General features: G+C 42.5%; 1 protein-coding gene across 1 annotated transcript in view; it reads left to right on the top strand.

The window, feature by feature from the left end:
• The window catches only part of LOC137294179 (nidogen-like), a 64668-nt gene that overhangs the window by 19920 nt on the left and 19742 nt on the right, over positions 1–25006 (top strand). The window contains exons 2-15 of the mRNA XM_067825170.1: positions 10374–10513; positions 11856–11997; positions 12683–12888; positions 13097–13191; positions 16324–16476; positions 16756–16992; positions 17926–18132; positions 18685–18903; positions 20463–20585; positions 21805–21921; positions 22944–23075; positions 23503–23637; positions 23957–24076; positions 24719–24931. Coding sequence (XP_067681271.1) covers positions 10374–10513; positions 11856–11997; positions 12683–12888; positions 13097–13191; positions 16324–16476; positions 16756–16992; positions 17926–18132; positions 18685–18903; positions 20463–20585; positions 21805–21921; positions 22944–23075; positions 23503–23637; positions 23957–24076; positions 24719–24931 — 2239 coding nt within the window. The remainder of the gene's footprint in view (positions 1–10373; positions 10514–11855; positions 11998–12682; positions 12889–13096; positions 13192–16323; positions 16477–16755; positions 16993–17925; positions 18133–18684; positions 18904–20462; positions 20586–21804; positions 21922–22943; positions 23076–23502; positions 23638–23956; positions 24077–24718; positions 24932–25006) is intronic.

Here is a 25006-nt window from a genome sequence, read left to right as displayed (position 1 = left end):
TTTATTTGTTATTATCAAAAATATATATTCAGAGGCTAATAGTGCAGTTGAACCCTGTTTGTCTTGAGGACGACGCCGTTTCCAGAGACATCGTTTTCAACAAATTTCCTGTTACTGGTAAAGAATAATATATATGACTCTTATGCATATTTTGTTTTAAGTCCCAGAGGACGAGTGAAATATGGCTTCCATCCATATTGTCGCTTTTCAAAGACAAATTCGGAGACAAAACAGGTTTACACCTTAGTTCTTCGTAGACTCGTGCCTGTGGACTAGTGCGAAGTTCGAAGGCTATTGACAGATGGTTCGAACAGAATGGGTTGCACTGTGTATATGGGACCATACTGGAAGAGCATGCCCTCTGCTGCGATTTAAAGTATGCTCGCTACCGCTATCGATGTATACATGTTTGCTATCGGTATGTACATGCTCGCTTCCACTGAGCGCACCTGTTCATGTGTTTTGGAATGTTAAACATTAAAAAGGTCTTGAGGATAATTTATGTGTTGTGATAAATAACCACGAACACCCAAGTCAATGCCTGCACCCGATGATGCCATGGGCGGCGGTCCCTTGTGGAGTAGTGAAAGAGTGAGTGAGTCAGTGAGTGAGTGAGTTTAGTTTTATGCCGCACTTAGCAGTATTCCAGCTTTATGGCGGCCGTCTGTAAATAATCCAGTCTGGACCAGATAATCCAGTGATAAACAACATGAGCATCGATCTGCGCAATTGGGAACCGATGACATGTGCAAACCAAGTCAGCGAGCTTGACCACTCTATCCCATGAGTCGCCTCTTACGACAAGCATAGTCACCTTGGATTGCTGACCTTCACGGGGTCCGAACACTCGTTTTAAATAATGACTAATGACTAAAGTCAACTTTAAAGTTAATGTTTTGAATTTTGCAACATCTCCCCCTTTAGCCGAGATGTGCTGAGGTAACATTTCCGAACTCCGCGTTACAATGGAGTACCCAATAATGCACAACCGGATACCGGGTGTCACATATATAATACCACCTACCCGCCAATATCTCCTGAAACTACCCAGCCCTTACGTGACCCCGTTCGTAGTTTGACCTTTTGACACGGGCGCTGAACCTGCCATTTGTCAATGCTTGGTGTATCTTTGTTGATATGCACTACGTTGAATGCGTTAATTCGCCTAGTCTCTGCAAATATGTATCTCTGAAAGAAACAAATTCCTTCAATTTCATAGCTCTGGTCAGATTGAAAATTCAGAACCTCAGGACAATCTAGACTTGTTTAGGGAATTAGCATTACAGGCAGTGCTGGGGTGAACGGTAGACAATATGGTTCAGGGATACTGAGACATACGAGCTCACCCACTGCGAATTACAAATACTGATAAAATCAAACTTGTGTTGTCAGTGCATTTTTTGGCACATATTGGTTTCAAGTAAACGTACAAATTTCACATAAAATGACTGCACGGCCGCCAGGTGGCCAAAGCGTTGGCTTGATATGCCTACAGTCAGGGTTCGACTTTTCACACAGTTTTTGTGAATTGAAAGCAGACGAACTGCATTTTCGCTCACTCTAGCGTATATGGGACTGTGCCTGACAGGAGATCTTATATATATTCTGAATATCTGTCCTGAACACATGTAAAAACTGGGACATCCTTTACTATCCGAAAATGTACAGCGGCATCACATTATGTAATTTACACATACAGGTACAGCCACATACCCTGGGCCCGGGTTCACAGAGCTCTCGTAAGGCTAAGATCTCGTAACTTTCCCCGTAGCATTCGTAACTCTTGTGTTACAGTATAGAAGGTAAGAATGCTTCGAGAAAAGTTATGAGATCTCACGTTTACCAGGGCTTTGTGAAGCGGGTTTTGTAGCTGGCTTGAGCTACCACCAGCACGCGTATACCTTGCACAGACAGGATATATACGTATATCAACATGTGAGGCGGGTATTGTAGCTGGCTTGAGCTACCACCAGCACGCGTATACCTTGCACAGACAGGATATACACGTATATCAACGTGTGAAGCGAATACGTACATCACAGACGTGACCCCAGCACACCAAGACGGATGATTCAGAGTCGTCTACAGTGACATGAAGTCATTCTAGGTATATAAAGCGGAACACTATATTCATGTCTATGTGTGCTGTGAGATGTTAGTCTGGTTCCTCAGCTCCGACTTGTTAGGGACCGGTTACTTCGTTCACGTGCATTTTGTCCTTAATCTTCATCCGTGAACAAGAAACAAGACTAACAGGTTATCAAGACTACAATATATTACATACATCCTGCTTCCAGGGTCCCAGTCGTAAAGATCCATGTTCGAACTGGTCTTCAGTAACCCACGCTTCTAGAAAGAGACGACTAACGTGATGGGGTGGTCAGGTCCGATGACTTGGTGGACAAAATCATGGCATCGTATACCACTTGTGTAGATCGATGCTCGTGTCGTCTGGATTGCCGAGCTAACGAACTTCCCGAATAAACAAATTCCAGTGATGTCTTCTACTTAAAACATGTTAAAGTTGTTATATATATGCTCTATAATTATATACATTGGATGTAAAAATAACTGGCGTCACGTTGATTTCGCAAATGCATTTTCATAAGAGTTAATGAGTGCTTCTTGCAAAATCCGTCTGATGAAATTAAATGTGAAATTGTGCGCAGCCATGTTGAGTGATTGTAACAGTTTCACACAGGACAGTTTAAGTACGTGTTTCCGGATCGAATGCATGTGCACCGTTGTACTCACGACAACCTTTCACCCACCAGGCGCTTCACCAGCCGCCGCTTTTCGCCGCCAGGTAAATCAGGCAGTAATATCTGCTGTTACGGCAAGCAGCTGTCTGCGTCCTTCATATTCTATCTAACTATCGATATTTACTGCACCTCTACGGTCAACGTGGTCTGGAAATTACGTTTCGTAACGGTATTAAAAAAACAAAACTTGTAAACGACCTTGGCAAATGTGATACCATTTTTTCCCATCTAAGGTAGATTGATTACGTTTGATGGTAATTGTAAACTATTGCATGTTTGCCGACTGGTATGCTGGTTGAGATCGGGGACGCTACTACCAAGGTGTTCGTGTAAGAGAAAGGGCCCAGTTGCACAAAGCCGTCATAGCGTTACTACCAAGATGTTCGTGTAAGAGAGAGGGCCCAGTTGCACAAAGCCGTCTTAGGGTTACTACCAAGGTGTTCGTGTAAGAGAGAGGGCCCAGTTGCACAAAGTCTTCTTAGCGTTACGACTAGCTTACGCGTATGTTGAAGAATATTGAGTTATGTGAGTCGAGTTGAGTCGTGGATCCCCAATAAACATGTCATCTATTTCGTCACCATTTCCCATAGTGATGGCGGTTGGAGGTATTGCTGATCTTGAATCAGCTTAATGGACCTCCGTCCCCTTTTGAAAGTTGCCTCCCATCTCTTGATAGTCACAAAGGAAGGGGCAGTGTCATCTACAGTTGGCACAAAACATTGTGGTTGTTACCAAAAGTATTGTGATACCTTGGCATTAATGGTTGTTACAACTAGCCCTTTCAGTCGGAGATACCTCGACATTAATGGTTGTTACAGCGAGCCTTTCAGTTGGAGATACTTCGGCGTTGATGATTGTTACATCGAGCCCTTTCAGTCGGAGATACCTCGACATTAATGGTTGTTACAGCGAGCCCTTTCTGTTTCAAATACCTTGACATTAATGGTTGTTACAACTACCCCTTTCAGTTGGAGATACCTCGACATTAATGATTGTTACAACGAGCCTTTTCACTTGGAGATACCTCGACATGAATGGTTGTTAAAGCGCGTCCTTTCAGTTGGAGATGCCTCGACATAAATGGTTGTTACAAGGAGCCCTTTCACTTGGACATACCGTGACATTAATGATTGTTACAGCGTGTCCTTTCAGGAGGATATACCTCGACATTAATGATTGTTACAGGGAGCCTTTTCAGTTGGAGATACCTCGACATTAATGGTTGTTACAGGGAGCCCTTTCACTAAGAGATACCTCGACATTAATGGTTACCTTGTAGTGATGGCACACTGGAAGTCAACGTTGTCATATGCCTGGTCAGTTGGATGTCTGATGAAATATCCCGTCAAGTTATGGTTCCTTGGAGCATCCTTCATATTAAGTCATCCCTAGTATGTGTGATACTTCGTGCTTACTAAACATGAAGTGTCTCTGTTTCCATCACGAAATAATGGTTCACGTATGAAATCTTATGATATAATATTGACCCAAGCATTCCTGGAGCCGTACTCCTTACGTCCAGTGGGAAGCACATGGAATATTGTTTAGGTTCATGCTCAACGTTCAAGAGTATATGATGAAGTATTTCGCGTCAGTAAAACCCTGATATGATCAGATATCGATATAGTGATGTGTCTAAGCTGTCAGTCATATAACAGCCACAGTACCTCGAGCTGATACTGAATTGGAATTTAGGCAACAGAGGAATAATATGTAAATCGTTGCTTTCTTCGGTGAAAGATGCCCTTGTGCTGCAAATTCAACAAATTGCGACGGGTAATTGATGACATGTGGATAGTGGAATACATGTGTCATACACGTATAGTCTAAACTTGTAATATATTTGTAAACTGATAAATTCTTCACCCCGAAGGCACCCCACCAACACATCCTTCATTGCTTTACTTTACCTGTGTGAGATACGACACTGGGCCCCGTTCCACAAGCCGATTGTAGCGCAAGGGTGAGCGCAACTCCCATACTTTAACATAGACTTATGATAGTCGTAGCTCTGCGATTGCTCTGAGGAACGTGGTCCAGAAGGATACATGTTCCTCACCCAGCTAGTGGATGTTTATGTACATACAGGCGATAGAGGGGCAGCTCGTGATAACGTTGACTTGTGTATGTCTGTGAGTAAACACTAAACGGAAACCTCAGCACTTCCAGCAGGCCTTATCTCACCTCCCTACTTAGCTGCTATTACCTCCGCCTGTGGTGAGATACTGCCGAGGTTCTTCACACTGTTGTATAATGCTGATATCAGCAATATCGAGTGTTGTATAATGCTGATATCAGCAATATCGGGTGTTGCATAATGATGAGTTCAGCTATGTAGGCTGTATTATAAAGCTGATATCATCATTGTTGGGTATTGTAAAAGAGTGATATCCGTTGTGTAGGGTGCTGTATAATGGTGATATAAGAGATGTCGGGTGTTGTATCGTGTTGATATCAGTGTTGGGTACTGTACAATACTGATATCCTTGATGTAGGGTATTAAATAATGCTGATATGCGTTATGTCAGGTGTTGCATAATACTGATGTCAGAGGTGTAGGGTGTTGATTAATGTTTACATCAGCAATGCCGGGTATTGTATAATGCTGACATCAGGGATGTAGGGTGTTGTAAATACTGATATAAAAGATGCAGGCTGTTGTATGATGCTGATATCAGCAATGTAGGGTCTTGTCTAATACTGATATCAAATATGTTGGTTGTATAATACTAATATCAGAGATGTCGGTTGTTGTAAAATGCTGACATTAGAGATGCGGGCTGTTGTATAATGCTGATATCAACAATGTCGTAGGTTATATAACTGATATCAGCAATGTGGAGTGTTGTATAATGCTGATATCACAGTTTTGGCGGGTTGTAAAAGGTTACAGCACCGCTACTTGTAATCTGTCACACAGTCACTGCAACTCACTGCCTAGCCCTCCCTGCAACGCTAAGCTCTAAATTTAATGAAGTCTAGATGTCTGGAGTGATGAGTGCAGCAGAATGTTTATTGCATCCGGGTACTCGTGCATCAATGGGCGCGTCCGAAATATCCTGCAATAAAACTATGTACAATTATCTCCCAACAGCTACACGGTGCATCAGAAGAAATCACCAGGCTTTCAGATGTGATGACGATTGCCGGAAGCTGTTTATAAAGAGGTTCTCTTGAAATTTCTGTCTTCTTGTATGCTTCAATATTATCGCGTCATCTCGAAAGGAGCTTGCCCGGACGCCATTCCATGAGCTGAACACTGTTCTCTTACTTGATCCTGCGTAGCAGACTCAAACTAATGTGCTCCTCTCATATATCTGAACAACCACTGTTCCAAAACCAAAATGTAAGGTATTAAGTAACAATATTGGAAAAGATTTCAACAGAATTCTGGTGTGGTTTGTAAGAAATTGCCTGTCCCACTAGTCGGTCTCACAGTCCCGGAACCACATTATTTTCCCTACTGCTCAACCCTCCCTTCAGTATTAAAGCCCGAAATGAAGCAAGTCTACATTTCCTCAGGTTCAGTTGCCGATCTGGCTTGTGATCTATTTCTCTTTAAATGGGTTTATTCGTTACTATCAAAATCATGTCTTTGATTGGCATTCTAGAAGCTGGTTAGATGAAGAACGAGGACTATTTATTATGGATATTCAACTTCTCTACCCTGTATAGGCGACATTTCTACATAGAGTCTAAATAAGTTGTATATCTATAAAAATAGCCCTCACTTGCATGACGACATTAGAATATATGTTGAAACATCGCACATACAGAATACAGAAATTGTAAATCCAAAAGAATTGTCCTTATTCTTGATCAAAATTGTTTCTGTTCAGTCTCAGCTTGAGTCTGCTTGTCCCACTTGCATGGGAAAATGTGGTTACAAAGGGTGTGTAGTTTTGCGTTGTATATCCTAAACAACCCATTAGCTGCCTGATTATGCTTGTCAGTGTATGAATTCACATGTCGGAACCGATTCGTACAGAACACTTTGGTTCTGCAAACATCTACATGACACTGTTCTATGTTTTTGTCGAACAGACAGTCGAAATGCTTGAGTTCTTTATGCAGCCGAGCTTCTGTGCTGAGCTGGACGAATTAAACGATTCCTCTTCAGTTGTGTCTCCGCATTTCTCGATCAAAGAGTAGAAATATTGCTCATCCCAGTATATTTAACCTGCCTATTAGTCGGTATGACACTTACAGTGAATATAATAGTTAAGTTGAGATGAGTTGAGTTGGGCTGCACGTCACATCGGCATGATACCAACCATATACCGACGAGATCAATTTTGCATTCCTTACCGTTCTAAGTCCATGGTCCAAAAGGATTTGTTTTAAAAAACATATATTTTCATTTCACTACCATTTAAATACAGAAAATGACACAGCATCAAATACAAAAGCAAGCAATTCGTTTCTCTTTGCAAAACTCCAATTTATGGTATATGTCAACTTCCTTCAGGTAATTTACGATCAGGTGCCCGCTCACACGGGAAAATAGATCTTTCAGGTTTGTAGCATTATAATGGGAGTTCCTTTCGGTCGAAAAGTCCATACAGTCAAGCAAATAATGCTTGATGGTGAGCTCTTCATTGTAGGAGACACACATGGGAGGTCCATCCCCATCCGTTTTCAGCAAACAGTCATGAGTAAAACGACTGTGGCCAATACGACAATGTCACGTCTTGGCTGATAAACCAAGTAGGTATAACCAACTGTTGGCTTCAGTTCGTGAAGTTTATTTCTTCCACCCTTTAGCATAAGGTGACTTTTTATAATGGGTTTGAAGTCTCTGTACGGGATGATGGAGATAAGGGCTTGTCAAGAGCTCCTTTAGTTGCAACTGTTTGTGTTAACTGCTATGCCAACGTGATCGATGTCACACTGGCCAGTGGAAAGATAGTTGTAAAGTTCTAAAATGTTAAGGTTGATGGGGTGAGTTCAAGTAACATTTTGAAGTGCTTAAAGGCAAGATAATGAATTTGTAAAAACCATGAAATTTGGTTCTGGTGTTAAAAATAGGTCAAAGCTGTAAAGATATCTTTGTCCTCATCGGTGAAGCTGAAACTGTTGTCTGGGATTCTAGAGGAGACAGTTTTGGATCCAATGACTGTACCACTGGCAACGTGACCATCATCCTTGGATCTATGGGTGCCATACTTTGAATGTAACTTGTTGTATTCCTGTTGGAACAACAAAGGGTTTGTTTCGGACATTTTGAGTTTGGTGAGGGTAAGATCGATCTGTGGCTTCACCATTGCCAGGGTGGCAAGGACAGAAGCCGGTAAGGTGCTATGATATCGAGATCAGTTCTAGCTGCTGATATGTGGAGTTGAACTCTGATTCCAAATGGTTGAACCAGGTTTGACACTTCAGTTAGAGAGAGGACACAACACAATAGTATGCTGGACTGGAATGATTTGAACGTAATTTAGTGACATACTGTAGTGAAACTTCAATGCAGCGTTGTTCAAGGGAGGGTTCGTTAGCCTCCGCATATAGATTGTTCCACCGGAGAGGTCTTATAGGCTCCGGGACAGGGACTAAGGCCTTGATGGTGGATAGAATCTAATTTTTCTAGATAGCTTTTGCAGGCTCCAGTACAGACAATGGAGCCGTAGTCCAGTTTAGAGCGAACCAATGATCTGTACAGGTGAAGGAGGGTAGTCTGATCCCCTCCCTATTCTGCATTTAAAACAACATTTAGTAAGCCAAGGGCCTTCAAGCACTCTGTTTTCAAATATTTTATGTGTGGTAAGAAAGTCAAGTGACGATCAATTATGATTCCCAGGAATTTGGCCTCTTCTACAACCTTGATAGGCGTACCATATACAGATAGGTCTTGATCTTTGTGTGGTTTGTATTTACGGCAAAAGTGAATACTGTTTTTGTTGGATTTTGAAAACTTAAAGCCATTTTCATAGGCCCAATTTTAACTTTTGTTAAGGCAGAGTTGTAGCTGCCTTTCTATGCATGCATATCCTTACCACGGCATGAAATATTGGAATCATCCACGAAAAGGAACTCATCAACACAACCATTTAAAACTTTAGTGAGGCTGTTGATTTTGATGCTGAAAAGAGTGACAGACAGAATGCTGACTGTTGTTTAAAAATGGGATATATTTCTGCCCCTCAATCCGAATTCATGTAAATCTCTTAAGATACCATGTCTTCACGTTGTATCATATGCTTTTTCTAAGTCGAAAAAGATAGATACAGTATGTTGTTTGTTGACAATTGGATATTTGATATATGATTCCAGGCGTCCCAGATGGCCAGTGGTACTTCGGTTATTTTGGAAACAACATTGGAGGTCACTTATGAGGCTATTTATTAATAGATTGTTGACCATGCGTTCCATTGTTTTACAAACACGACTTTTTAGTGATATAAGACGGTAGTTTTAGGGATCAGTATGATCCTTAGCTGGGTTTGGTATAGGAATGACAATGGCATTGTGCCATGAGGGTGGGAAGTTGTCGGTAGTCCAAATGCCATGAGAAATATTCAGTAGAGTTTCCAAACTTGAGTCAAGGAGGTGTTCCAGAAGCTGATAATGAATGTTGTGAGTCTGTCCCAGGGTACCACGCAATTCATGGAGAGTAAAAGTTTCACTGTAATCCCCAGAGTTAAAATGTACTGATTTCTGTCTTGTTTTCTGGGAACTGACGTGTCTAATTTGATGAGGAGCAGTGCTTTTCCAAAGTTTCACCAAGTCTTTTTGCAACTACAGTTTTTTTTTTGCTTAAATAGAGTCACCATCTTTGAGATGGCGAACGCCAGCTTTGGATTCTTTGACCTTAATCTTTCGAATCATATTCCACATTTGGACATGGGTGTGTGGGAGTTGATTTTGGACGCATATTTCCTCCATCACCTGCGTTTAGTTTGCTTAAAGGTTTGTCTGATCCGTGCATTTGCCATTTAACAGCATTCAGGTTATGCACGGTAGGATGTTGTTGGAAATATCTTTCCGCCTTCTTCCTATTTTTCCGAGCATGTTTGCTGTTCGTATCAAACCAAGATGTATGTCCGGGTTTTTAGAGGACTTAGGAATGGGTTTGTCACCAATGGCATTTATATTATGACGTCTGAAAATAGTTCCATAGGATCAGGAACATTCCTGTACTTGTCAGGTCTACGGTTTGGGGGTTTGCAATGATGGCCAATTGGCCTAAGTAAAATTCCACGTTGTTGAAGGCAGTTCATCAGCTGGATTGATAGCAGTAAGAATTGTTTGGGACTGGTCACTTCCACAGAGGTCATCATGGACCGACCATTCAAACTCCTTTCTCAACGAGTAGCTCGTTGGACACAGCAAAAAATAAATGCCGAATCCTCCGATGACTAGATACTAGTTTATCTTGTCAGTTTGCCGAGGGTGAACGCTTTGGTCGTGCGGATAAGGAGGAAAGAAGTCTGTGGTTCGAATCTCAACACATAAATCGCATATTTAATGGTCTGGACCTTGGCGATCAAGCTACATTTCTACTGCATCTAAGATCTCAGTCCTCACATGATAAAAAACTAATCTAGGTCTTCTTCATCGGACGCCAGTGTTTATGTTTATTTTTTCATGATAAACAACGTTCTTATGTTTCAGATAAATAGCAACGGTCATTTATCATTCGACTCGGAGCTGCCAGACTACCGACCTTCACTAATACTCCCTATAGGATTTGATATGATTGCTGCCTTCCTCGCGGATGTCGACACGACAGCAGCAGGAAAAATATTTTTTAGGTAAATGGAACTTGCCCTGAGTGAATCTCGTCGATAAGTGTAAATTTGTGATATGTATAGTCAGCGTCTTTAGTGTATGCGTTTACACATGACATGGTGAGTATGGTTTTACGCCGCTTTCAGCAATAGTCCAGATTACGACGGGGACACCAGAAATGGGCTTCACACATTGTGCCCATCCGGGGAATAGAACCCGGGTCTTCGGCTTGTTGAGCCAAAGCTTTTTTTAACCATGAGGCTACCCAACCGCCTCCACTTGAAAGAAAGGTGAACAAAGTATATGGTCTAGACAAGTTCTTGTCAGAATTCCATTTACGCGGAAGTCGTGATGGCTGAATAGGTTAGATCGGTGACTTTTTGTGCTGACGATTAAGTTGCCTACTCTGAGAACGTGGGTTCGAATCCCTTTCGGAACCAATTATGAACAGTTCTAGAATTCATACTTTACTGAGAAGGTCTAATCACAAATTACGGTGTGTTCAGTGATAGGTGCTTTATTCAGCCCGGTGCCCAGTTGCACAAAGTGGTCTTAGCATTACGGGTGGTGTAAGCTTATTGTAAAAAAGCCATCACCTCAAAGCTTCGAAAACTTCTTGCAGCGAGTACCTAGGCTCTATTTTACAAAGCACAAAGGTGGCTAACAATCAAAATGGTAAAAGTCATAGGGTCCCGATCCCTTAAGCGTTCGTAATGTTACGACATGTCGCAACTGTATAGTTTAGTACAGGATTGCGAATGCCGTAGCGCTACGAACATTTTGTGGATCGGGACCCATGGTGCTACGTGTCCCTATCCACAAAGCGTTCGTAACGTTACGACCTGTCGCAACTCAATGGTGTATCACAGGCTTGCGGAAACTTTCGTGGATCAGGACCTAGGGTGGTACCCTTTGGCCTGGCTCTGGCTTTGTCAATAAGACTCGACGCTATTTTTTATTCAGATTAGAAGTGGTGGGTAACCTAGTAGGTTAAGCATTCGCTCGTCACGCCGGTGTTCGATTCCCTGAATTAAACAATGTTTGGGACCCATGGTGTCTCGCCGCCGGAATTTTGCTGAGACATTGCTAAAAAGGCTTAGTGATCGGGAGCGGAGGGGTGGCCTTGTGATAAAGCATCACGCCGAAGATCCGGGTTCAATTTCCCACATGGACACAATATGTGAAGCACATTTATGGTGTTCCGTGCTCTGATATTGCTGGAATATTGCTAAAAGGCTGCATAAAACTAAGCTTACTTGTTCAGGTTTATCAAACACTCCCGTTACATGGATTTCGTTTCAACATAAATGAGTGAAATTTGAAATCAAATACCCGATCTGTAATTAGGAAATGGTCTGATTTCAGAGAAACAAGCGACCCAGCATTATTACAGCGGGCGAATACCGACGTACAAGCTCACTTCCGGGGATACAGCCTGTTTGAAGCAACGTCTTTGTTCATAGCAACATGGGATGGTGTCGGTTACTACAACAGCAAGTCCGACAAGGTGAGTACCCGGTAGACAGATTAGCACGTTCATGTCACCGAGTAACCAGATTATCGAGACATAGAAGCTATGGGGATTAATCTAACAAGAGCTGACATCCGTCGCCTAGGTATTAAGCGGCGATGGTCTACCTAAATGATTAAAGCATTTACTCGTCACGCCGAACACCGGTTCTACTGGCATCACGGATGCATATGTGAAGCCCATTTCTGGTGTCCCCCAGACGAGTATGTGTATGTTTTTAGGCCGAGATTGTAGGAATATTCTATCGATACCACGGCCGAATACACAAGAAATGGGTTTTTCCCAGAATCATTTTGGGATTCGAACTCGTCCTCGTCACATGCTAGAGACCATGTGTTAGGCTAGGATACTCTGAAACAATTTTTGTTATTAACGAGCCCTCTGACACAGCACATCCACTGTCTCTCTGACCCCTCTGACCCCGTGAAGTTTTGAGTGAGAAATGGTGTTCAGCAAACCATGCTTGTTGTAAAACTCGGCCAACGGGATCGGATGGTGAAGCTTGCTGACATGATTAACACATGTCATCTCATCCCGGTGGCGTAGATCGATGCTCATGCTGTTGATCACTGGATTGCCAGGCCCAGACGTGATTATTTACAGACCATCGCTATATACCTGCTCACTCGCTCACTCACACACACTCACTTTCCCTCTGCAGGTCAATACGTTCCAGATTGTCATAGCGTCTAACGGAGAGGACTCATTCGCGTTTTTCCACTATCTGGATGATGGAATAGGATGGATTATGGGAGATGGGAAAGAGAGCCCCAACCTTGTCGACGTCCCTGCGCAAGCTGGGTTCGACTCTACAGACGGAAGGAACGTGAAACTGCCCAACTCTGGCACAACGTCATCCTTTGTCAAGTGAGTAATACATTGCGATACTATACTCTCAAAAAATGTAGGGGAACCTGAACTTTGAAGTCTGGTAGAACGAAAACCCATTGAGGACTGGTATGTTCACTGACGCATATACTGGTATGTTCACACACGCATATACTGACACGGTGTGTGTTCACCCACACATATACTGGCATGGTGTGTGTTCACTAGTTTCCTACCTGTTCCACAGCCACACCAACGTCAACATCCCCGGCGCCTGGATGTTCCTCATCGGTAACAAGGGGATAGAGAACATCCAACCTGCTGACCTCAACACCGGAGAAGGTAGGACTAACAACGTATCTTTAAAACATGAAAGACTCCAACTTTACTGTACATGATACACTGACCTTAGGCTCTTAGTAATAGCCAAGGATCTGGAAAGAGCCAAGACTTTCAGTAGACATGGTTTAAGTTTTTAGATTCTTGCAGAAGACGCGATCTAGAACTGTTTTAACTTTTAGTAACAACCTAGCTAAACTAGATATAGTCCTGTCCTCCAGTAGACACAGTGTATACGGAAATGTACTTCGACTTTCGTCATAAACCTCATCCATTTCATGAAATTTATGGTGGTAATTAATTTGAAAAACAGATATTTTTGTCTCTGATTACCTCGTCGTGGTATATCCCAGACATTTCTGGTAAATGTCGCTGTGATAGCAGCCTTAAACCTAAACGAATATGTTTTATACGTAACTATGATGTACAAAATATAGAGGATTTCAGGCCTGCGGCACGAAGCACGTGTGATAGAAAATGGGAAATGGGTTCCCGTGGCAAATGGCATGAAACTTATACCCTAGCGCCTCACTGGCCAGTGCTTGGAGTATCCGGGGTAGTTATGGGCATCCGAAAAGTGAATGGAGTGAGTGAGTTTAGTTTTACTCCGCACTCAGCAATATCCCAACTATATGGCGGCGGTCTGTAAATAATCGAGTCCAGTGATCAACAACATGAGCATCGATCTGCGCAATTGGGAACCGATAACATGTGTCAACCAAGTCAGCGAGTCTGACCACCCCATCCCGTTAGTCGCCTCTTACGACAAGCATAGTCGCCGTTTACGGCAAGCACGGGTTGCTGAAGGCCTATTCTACCCCGGGACCTTCACGGGTCAAATAGTTAAGATCTCTTATTACTATTATCGTAATGTTTAATGATATGATCATACATACATCACGTCACGTGGTTCAGACCAGGTTCTCTGCTTCCATAGTCGTTCATACACATGCACACATGTTCAGCCATGCCCAGAAAGTTCACACCCATAAAATATTAAGTGACAGCTACACATCAAACCGATATCCATCTGAGTGAGTTTAGTTTTACGCCGCACTCAGCAACATTCCAGCTGTAAGACAGCGGTCTGTAAATCGAATTTGGACCAAACAATCCTGTGATCAACAGCATTAGCATCCTCGACATCTCCAGGGTATACGTTCCGATAAGTCTCCACTATACCCTGGACGCATCTACGGCTCTGCCCGATAAATTTATTACCTCCCTTGACTGTCTTTTGATCCAGTAAGGTGTCTACGCTGGGAAGTTGAGCGAACCAATCACAACTCACTTTCATTTTTTGAATTATCTAACCGATTATACTTGGCAACAGAAACCATGCAGAGCTTCTCTGTAAGAGGTAGAAGGAGTTTTTGCATATGTTGTTTTAAAGTTTCGGACCTGTCAATTTGTTTGTATGATTTCACTAAAATCTGGGACGCACTGCGGGCAAAACTTCGCAGTTGCGACCGCTACCTTTGTTGACACTGGCAAGCTCCGTTATAACGGCGGCCTAGCTGATTGGCTACTGTGAGAAGGCGGAGCCAGCAAAGGGAGGTAATAAATTTATCGTGCAGAGCCGTAGATGCGTCCAGGGTATAGTGGAGACTTATCGGAACGTATACCCTGGAGATATCGAGGATGCAGCATTAGTGACGTTCTAAGCAATTGGAACACGTGCCAACCAAGTGAGCGAGCCTAACCACCCGATCCCCTTAGTCGCCTTGTACGACAAGCTTGAGTTCCTGAAGACCTAACGGGGTCATTTATCCCATCTGAAATACCTCGATCAACCTAAAGACCACTTTCGTATAATTTATTTCCGTTGACTTATGTAATGGATTACTTGGTATCAGTAATCATACAGATCGACTCTGATATAGAGAGAATAACTTCTTGCATACAGGTATTTTTAAAGTTGTCAGTTTTTCTGTATGATTTTCCCGAAATCTGAGTCGCACTGCGTACAAACCTCCGCAACTCTGACTACGATCTTTGTCAGCACTGGCAAACTCGGTCGTGATGGCGGTGACTGGCTACAGTGAGAATGCGGAGCCAGCAAAGGGAGGTAATAACGTTATCGGGCCGTGGATGCATGCATGGTATAGTGGAGACTTATTGGAACATACACCCTGGCAATATCGAAGACGAATCCCGAAGTTTTCTTTGACAACAATCCAAGAGTACATACCCACTGAACCTTAAACACAATCTTTATATGGTTTTCTTGTAAAGATATATCGCTTCTATTTGTAACATCGCCTTTTTTCTTCCTCTTTACGAACTTTCATGTAATAAGTTCTGAATCAATGACAACGGCGAAAGAAGCGCTTTATGTGTCAACAGGATGGGTGTAACAAAACTAACGCTTAGTCTCCGAATACCTACAATTTTGATAAAACAAACAAGTCCTTTTGAATTGAAAAAGGATCTCCTTTAGGTTGGAGATTCAGAACCTGAGGAAATCTAGATTTGCTTCATTTAGTGCTTTAGCGTTGCCGAAAGGACTTGGCAGTTTGAACAGACTAATGCTTATTCTGTGAATATGTTATTAAATAACAAATATACCTATTTAAATTGGAAAGGAACTCAAGAAAGACCAGGGATTCAGAGAAATCCTGAGGAAATCTAGACTTCATTTAAGGCTCCAGCACTGCAGTGAGGGCTTGGCAGTAGGGAAACATTTCAAAGATGTACCAGGATTTTTTAACATTTAAAAAAAATTCTTTGCGCACCAGGACAAATTTCGTGTAATTGGCTAATGTTCAGTCCCTGTATATATACTTTTGATTGTAACAAATAAACCCACTTAAATTGAAAAGGAGATCCGGGGGACCAGATATTCAAACCTGAAGAAATCTAGATTTGCTTTATGTAAGGTTTCAACATTGCAGAGTGGACACGGCAATAATAATGCGGTTCAGGGAGTAACGTCTAGTCTCTGAATATATATAATCTGGGTAGAAACAACAAATAATCCTTGACACCATAAAAGAGACGTAGTGAGAAGCGAGATTCATAACCCGTCTACACTTGCTTCATGTAGGGTTTAGCATTCTAGAAAGGACTAGGCTTCATGTTGTTGAAGGACTGCGCGACAGACTGAAGTGTACACTTCATGATGGCGTGTTGCAGTGTTCGTGTTTCCGGTGGAGCCCGGCAAGGGAAGCTGTCTGGAAGGGACCAGGGCGTGCGATATAAACGCCCGCTGTGTGGACTATGCGGAGGGATTCTGCTGTGAATGCTTGCCACCATATTACGGAAACGGAAAAACCTGCCTGGAACCAGGTGATAACAATAAAACATTTAATACGGAGAATAAATTGCAAAACTGGCAAACGTGGAGCTCGTTAAGATTTAGAATATGTTGAATATATATAGCCAGTGAGTGAGTGGTATCCTCAATGAAGTGAATTCATTTGCTGACCATGTTTTGTTGAAAGTATTTCGGTTTTGATTTGAAAAATAAGTCAGTCGTGATACAGAATATAATTAGGTATTTTTATCCTGCTAAGCATCTACGAATGCGAATGGAACTGGTGACAAACTATTTTGGTCTTTTTTCAGGTGTTCCACAACGTCTTAATGGGAAGGTTCACGGTGTGCTGAACGGCGTAGCCTTGCTTGACCTTGACATGCACACCTACGTCGTGACGGCAGACGGTCGCGCCTATTCTGCCATCAGTCGAGTTCCCACGGAGCTTGCTACCTCCATGCAGACTCTCAGTGCTATTGGAGGCATCATTGGTTGGATGTTCGCGGTGCCAACAAACCCCAAGGCTAAAAATGGATATATTTTTACAGGTAGGCACTAGGTAACCTCCTGGATGGTGATTTGGGAGAAATTAATCAACCGCCCACAGTGGGACATGCATCAACGTCATGGCCTATAGGATGTCCTGCCTCGTTTCACTCTGGTCATGTTGTTCAAGACGTTTAGGTTTGAATATTTCAACTGTTTATCATTGCGATTCACAGGATGAGTGAGTGAGTGAGTATGGTTTTAGGGGGCACCAGAAATGATCTTCACCCACTGTACCCATTTGGAGAATCGAACTCTGATCTTCGGCGCGGCTATGGCGAATGTTTAACGACTTGACTAACCCCACCGTCCCTCACTGTGCAGGAGTAGGGTTGATGGAAGTTTTAAGAGATTTGCACTATTCTGGTGCTCGGGGGTTTCACCAAAGCCGTACCACATCAGGTAGTCACGTTGATACACAAAGGCGACCTAATGATTCAAGCGTCCGCGTCGATTTCCCTCATGGGTTCAGCCCACTTCTGGTTACTCCTGCTGGAATATTTCTAAAGCGGCGTAAAAGCATACTCACGCACTCGCTGATACGTCGTGATTCAACTACCTTAGACCAACCAACCATGCTGCTTCAGTTTTAACTATTACAAAGTCTGCACGTGATAATGGCGCCCCAGGAATCGGCTGCTGTTTGAGGATTAGGCTGACAGGATTAAATCAGGAACTACTTGCATCAGCAATCGCAATCAACAATTTGTTCGAATTCCTTATTGTATAGGGCGATAGTTAATCGATTAACAGTTAAAGCGTTCGCTCGTCACGCCGGGTTTGATTCCTGACGTGGGTACAATGCGTGAAACAAGTTCCTGATGTCCACTGCCGTGATATTGCTGGAGCATTGCTAAAGACGGCGTAAAACTAAACTCACTCCTAATATATAGTCCTTTGGATTATTTGGATTACAAGTGAATTGTATGTTTCAGGCGGAGAGTTCAACAGGACTGCGGTAGTGACGTTCTTGTACGGCAACGAAACGTACGTCCTCAACGTCCAACAAAACTTCTACGGCCACGACGCCCTTAACAACTTGCGCATGGAGACAACCCTGAATGGCGAGATCCCACCTATAGAACTGGGTTCAAAGGTCATCGTGGATGATCATAAGGAGGACTTCAAGAAGATCCGACCAGGTAACCAATAGTGATATCACGTTCTTATTGCATATATGTTTCTGTCAGATTGTGACGTCATCGGTGACATCATGTCGTGAAATGACTGAAAAGCCGGTAATTTCCTGAATGACTAAGAGAGCCATTTGCCGTCATTTTGTGTAACAAAAATCAATATACTTCAATTTACTCTCATGAAATTATATTTCATCTATATGTGGTGGACAGGGGTTTGCGAGGTGTGGCTGCTCTGGACAAAGCAAGTGTCAAACAAACAGGCGTAGTTGCTTCAAAGCCAAGGTGAAATGCACTGCCACAAAAACTTTAACTATTAGTGTCTGTATGTGATGTTGAAATTGTGATCCACTTTAGTAGATTAAGTTAAGTGGAATTTCACGAAATGACTGAAGTATATTGATTGTTGCTACACAAAATGACGAACTTAGTCATAGAAATATGGCCGTATTGTAACAGAGTTACGTGGGAAAAATTTGTGTAACCTCTGAGGGAAGTAAATGTCCCTCCGTGGTATTCAGAGTATTGGGGGACATCCATCTCCTGTTTGTGTTCCAGGTCTGATCAAGGCGAGGTCGAGTCGCACTTACAGGGTGAATGAGGTCGCCTACCGTTACACCTGGGACCAGACCATCATGTTCTCAGAGTGCATGGCGGATCGGGATGTGCGTGCAGTCGGTTCGTCCCGTCTTTCCGTGGGCAGGAACTTCGTCGTCTTTGATAGCAACAGCCAGGTGGTGAGATTCGCCCAATCCAACAAGATTGGAGTGCTCACAGGTATTGACATTAATATTCATGATGATGATGATGATGATGAAATGTGATACTGATACTGATACTGATACTATGTTTAGGTAGGGTTCTTGTATGGAGAACACCGATCATCTCAGTTGATCATTTAAAGGAGGGCTTGTCGCTGACAATAGTAAAATTCCAGTGGCGTTATTCACCTGTTTGTGTCCTGGCTCACCTGTCAAGATGTATACACGTTAGCAGCAACGGTAACCCAACTTTCGGGATTTTACGTTCAGCGTGTTTACCTTTAACTCTGAAAAGCAGCAGATCCCCTTAGAACCCAGAGTCATTAAAAGTTGTGGGTCCTAATCCGAATGTGTAGACCCTATATTTTAGCTACAATATAGGCAAATCCCAGGAAACAAGAAATGTGACAGTTAACAAACTTGGTGAAAAAATTTAATTTAACTCTAGTGACTGACTAGTTTTCATATACAACAAAATAAAACTAACTTGTAATTACTGTATGATATTTTCTGGAAAAAATACTCTTAGTTATTGGGGTGAAACACCTGTCGACCATAAGGACCTGCAGGAAACAAACGCGCTGGGCCCGAGCGGTTTTCAGTCGGCTTCGGACCTAAAGACCGACGTGGATTTCGAACGTTGTTTGTTTATACATAGACTAGGCACACAGCTTTGTATATCCTCGCATAAATTCACTGGTTCCGCTAGACACGTGTCTGGCACTATCGTTTTATGGTAACGATGCTTCGAACTATCGATGGATTGCAGTTAGCAATATATCGATGGGAGAAACGATAAACTATTAATGCATCGATAGACATGTGTGACCGTCGATAGTTTAGTAATCGCCTTCCATTTCTAAATGCGTAGCGCAAAAGACAAGAAGTACCAGATACGTTCAATTTGATTTAGAGTTATCTGCCCCTGTTACCTCATACATGAACTTGATTCAGGTTTTAATTTCTTAAAAGAAACTGAAACGGCTTCAGTTTGTTTGTAATTCATTTAAAAATACAAACTGCTTCAAATGAGACCTTTCATGAAAAGAAACAACTGTCGCAGTAGTGTTTTACATTAGACTATCGCTATCGCAATAGTATTTTACATTAGACAATCGCTATTGCAATAGTATTTTACATGAGACTATCGCTATCGCAATAATATTTTACATTAGACTATCGCTGTCGCAATAGTATTTTACATTAGACTATCCCTATCGCAATAGCATTTTACATTAGACAATCGCTATCGCAGTAGTGTTTTACATTAGACTATCCCTATCGCAATAGTATTTTACATTAGACTATCGCTATCGCAGTAGTGTTTTACATTAGACTATCCCTATCGCAATAGTTTCCCCTTCAATAGCCTCCCGAAGTAAATATACTCAACAGAAAAAGTTAAGGTCCACTCCAATATTCAAGTATTATATGGATCATAATATGAACTATTAAGTAATTTTTATTATTTTAATATTGAAAACTGCGGTGGTCCTTATTTTTTGTTGTTGTATATAATGTATTTACCACAGACGCTTATGCATGATTGAGTGCATTGATATGTAAATCACGTAGGTTCCGATCCGTGTCGTGATGCTGCCCAGAACTGCGCCGCTGACGCCGACTGCATCCCCGAGGGGGAAACCTACCGGTGCGTCTGCAGACAAGGCTTTGTTGGGGATGGTGGAACCTGTGACGGTGAGCATCCGGGTCTTAATGGAGCTCCTCACTCCTCTGTCCCTGTCACTGAGCTCTTTCTGATGGTGTGCACATTCTTATAATGTGTTAACATTCTTGTGATGGTGTGCACATTCTTGTGATGTGTGAACATTCTTGTGATGTTTTAACATTCTTGTGATGCTGTGCACATTCTTATGTGTTAACGTTCTTGTGATGTGTGCACATTCGTATTATGTGTGCACATTCTTATGATGTGTTAACATTCTTGTGATGTGTGAACATTCTTGTGATGTGTGCACATTCTAGTGATGGTGTGCACATTCTTGTGATGGTGTGCACATTCTAGTGATGATGTGAACATTCATGTGATGTGTGCACTTTCTACTTTTCCAGCTGAATCATTGTGATCGTTAGTTATCGTAAAGGCACTGGGACAGACTAAAGCTTACCTTGTGAAAATATGTAATTCTGATAGAAAAATAGCTTGGTTTTAATTGAAAAACAGGAAATATTCTGAGGAAAATCTACCTCTCTTAGTATAGGACTTTGCGCATTACATTAAGAGCTGGGGGAAAGATGGGACTGGGGGAGGGGAAGGCTATTTTTAGGACATCAGTAAAGCAACGGAAGTATTAGATAAGGGTAATCAATAAGATGTCAATAATTAAATAATGACATGAGGACATAATGATTTCTGTATTGCAGAATCTTGAGAAGTGAATTCATCATATTACGAAATACCGATATGATTATTGGAATATCACAATTCATTTCAAGCTGTCTTTAGTCCAGCTCAAGGTAGGATTCAAGGTTCAATCCACTTCCAGTACTGTACAGCAGTCGACAGAAGTGGGATTTTCCAGGCTTCCATTGTTATTCTTGCAGGTGTGAAGTTTTACGTTTGAGGGGTTATGACTGACGTAGCGCTACGAACGGATCGGGTCCCCTTTCACAAAAGGATCTCAGTGCAACGACTCTCGTTAGTCTACATTAAAGAATGGGAGTTACGACAGCCGAAACGCTTTGACTCTCGTGAGTCTACATTAAAGAATGGGAGTTACGACAGCCGAAGCGCTACGACTGTCGAGTCTACATTAAAGAATGGGAGTTACGACTGTCGAGTCTACATTAAAGAATGTTAGTTACGACAGCCGAAACGTTACGACAGCTTTGTGAAACGGGACCCGGGATCCCTAGGTTACTTGTGTAGAGATAAAATTATACTTTTTGTCTGAAGATGTCGACGAGTGTGAACTTGGTGTGTGCGACGTCAACGCCCGTTGTTTCAACATCAGGGGAAGTTACCAGTGTCAGTGCAACGCCGGATTCAGGGGCGACGGTGAAGTGTGTCAACGTGAGTGTGTAGTCCCGATACAACTGGACACGTTTTGAACTACGTGTTAACTAAAAGCGACATTCGTAGATGAGATTCTTATTACCATGTTTTGTTTGTTTATTACTCTACGCCGCACTCAGCAATATTCCAGCTATGTGGCAGCGGTCTGTAAATAATCGAGTCTGGACCAGACTATCAACTGATCAACAGCATCCGCATCGGGATACGATGACATAAGCCAATCACGTCAGCGGGTCAGACCACCCGATCCTGAAAGTCGCCTTTTGCGACAAGCCAAGGTTGTAGCATTCTCCTCCCACAGATGTCACTTGTCATAGCTTCCTACGAACCATATACGGCCATATTTCGCGGTTCTCATAAAATCCCCTAGCGGCAAAACATGGCAGCAGATTTATCTCCCTTTTGTCGCTTCAATCAAAACACGTATTACATCGACCTAGATTCAACCTGACAAATGCAAGCAATGTCGAGAAACAAATACGACATGACTGAGGTCTATCTAGAAGAAACATTTGAGTATCGCGCTCGGGAAGAGGTTCTAGTTTTCACGACGCATCCGGAAATTACCGAGATCTTGCGAACGATCACTTTTGAAACAAGGTCGCTGATTGCACAACTAAATCTGATTGCCTCCAATCACGAGTCTTGAACACTCGCACCATGAAAGGATCGTATTAGAACAGAGGTTACGTAGGAAGATATGACAAGTAACCACTGTGGGAAGAGCATGGGGTTGTAGAAGATCAATTCTATCCCTGATCTTCACATCTTCTACCTGTTATCATATGAAGAGTTTGGATGAAATTTCCACATTTCATGATTTAATGATCACATCGTTTTTTTGGTCATTGGAAGACGTCAACGCTACTATCAAGCACTTTTACGCAGTTAAAGCTCTTAAGAACATAATTATGTATTTTGATGTTTACTGTAGGAATGATTGATTTTATTTGGGTATAGCTGTGTCGAGCCGGGGTAGTTGGCTTTGTGGCCTACTATATCAAGTGCCAATTTTGCAGGAGAGGTGCAGCTCTGTGGGGAGATTGTCTGTGGGGAAAATGGCCGGTGCGTCTTTGACAGCGTTCAACAACAGCCTGTCTGCGAATGCAATGCGGGCTTCGCAGGAAACGGTGTGGACTGTGATCCAATTGGTGAGTTCAGGAGGAGAAGCGTCAGTATAATATGTTACAGGGTCCATCAGCGTGACGGAAGAACGTTCTTGCCTTTAGTTTACTTTGATGGATAAGAGCCGAGTGGTTATGGACGGAAGGATGTTGAAAAAGCTTCAGTTAAGATCTATTACTTTATTTTTATGATGATCTTTAAAAATTTCGGATGATATAGAAATATTATCCATGGGAGGAGTTATAGCCCTTTAATCCTGATATATTTCTGAATCATATTTTTTAAAAATTTTGCCATTAATATATGCATTATAGTTTCAAATTGCGGCGTTAAGCGATCACTCATTTCTTTCAGTAATCATCAGCCAGTCTAGATAGTCGAACCTTAATCGTTTCTCTGCCTTTTCTCTCTGTCACTCCGGCGTTACTCAGTTACCTCCCTTGTCTTCACCAGAGTTCAGCTGCAACGAGGTGGACAACTGCGGCCCCAACGCGCAGTGCGTTTACGACGGAGAAGAGAGCCGTTACGTATGCGAGTGCGTGGATGGCTTCAGTGGGGACGGCTTCTCCTGCGAGACCACGGATGACCGTAAGTGACCACTTGAAAATGATAATATAAAGCAGTCTAAATAAACTTAGACTGCGTATTTCAGCTGTGAAACGAATAATACCGAGTCTCAGTTTACTAAGACTGTGAAAAACAACACTCCAAAACATGATTTGTTTGTTCCACATGTTATAAAATTATGAAGTAAAATTGTTTGTTTTAATTTTGACATCTGAGGGATTTGAGGACAGTTGATTGCTAAGCATGTTTTAAGAAAGTGGCCGTGTTATTAGATCCAGGCATCTGAAAACATGATGTATTTGATGCTGTGTCAGTGAACTCATCTTCATTCTGGTTCCAGGGAGCGTGTGTCTGAGATGTGATTCTAACGCCGCCTGCGTCATGGACGTCGACCGTTTCACGTATAGGTGTCAGTGCAGTGAAGGGTACAGCGGTGACGGGTTCAGGTGCTCCACGATAGGTAGCTAGTGTTTCAAGTGTATGCATGATTATTGCTGCTAAGGCATAACTGATTTAAGTTTTTCTTTGTTTGGACTAATAACAACATTCACAATGATGATGCGGTGGCGCGTGGTCCTGTGATCAGAGCTCAGCTCACAAATCAGTTAAGCAGCGTTGGACGCGGGGAATGCTTGAATGGGTGGACGACTCATGAGAGTTTCTAGGACTTGTCATACATGTGGTCTCACCTTAGGCACGTGTGTTTCGTCAAAATGGCCTTGGTACCCAGCAGAAAACGGACAACTGGTAAAATTCGTCAAGTGACCTTTAAGCTTCTAGTGGCTCACAGGCAGCTGGGTTATCGGGGGTAATAATATTCTGCGTTCTAAGTAAAGTTGGACTCAGTATTATTCGTTCTAATAGGCTCAGTTACTATTCGCAGAGATCATATACCGTATATGGCCTCTGCTATTCGCTTATAGTATAGCTGTGTAAGGAATGGTACTGAGCATAAGTTTACTTAGGTAATAATGATATTCTGAATACTGCGTCCTGTGAGCAATTAGTAGGAACTATATACAATTGTTACATATACATGAATTGTGACGAATATTTGTTATTACAATAAGTCTCACTGGCTAAAATAACCTGATTCCCACAGACCCATGCATGGAATGCAGCGTCAACGCACAGTGTGACTTCGACCAGTCAACCCAATCTTACCAATGTCGATGTCGTTCTGGTTTCTATGGTGATGGGCGTCGTTGTGAGGCCTACGACTGCAAAACGCACGCCGTTTGTGACCAGAACGCCGAATGTGTCACAGACCCCGACTACGGCAACAACTACTGCAGATGTATGAGTGGTTACCAAGGTAAGTGACGTCATCTCAGGCAACAGCACCTGTATTCTGTACTAAGGTACTCCACGTACGTGGATAATTACAATG

This window comes from Haliotis asinina, chromosome 8, assembly GCF_037392515.1.
Source record: "Haliotis asinina isolate JCU_RB_2024 chromosome 8, JCU_Hal_asi_v2, whole genome shotgun sequence".
Taxonomy (NCBI): Eukaryota; Metazoa; Mollusca; class Gastropoda; order Lepetellida; family Haliotidae; genus Haliotis; species Haliotis asinina.
Note: the sequence above shows the minus strand (reverse complement) of the source record. Positions and strands in the feature narration are given on the sequence as shown.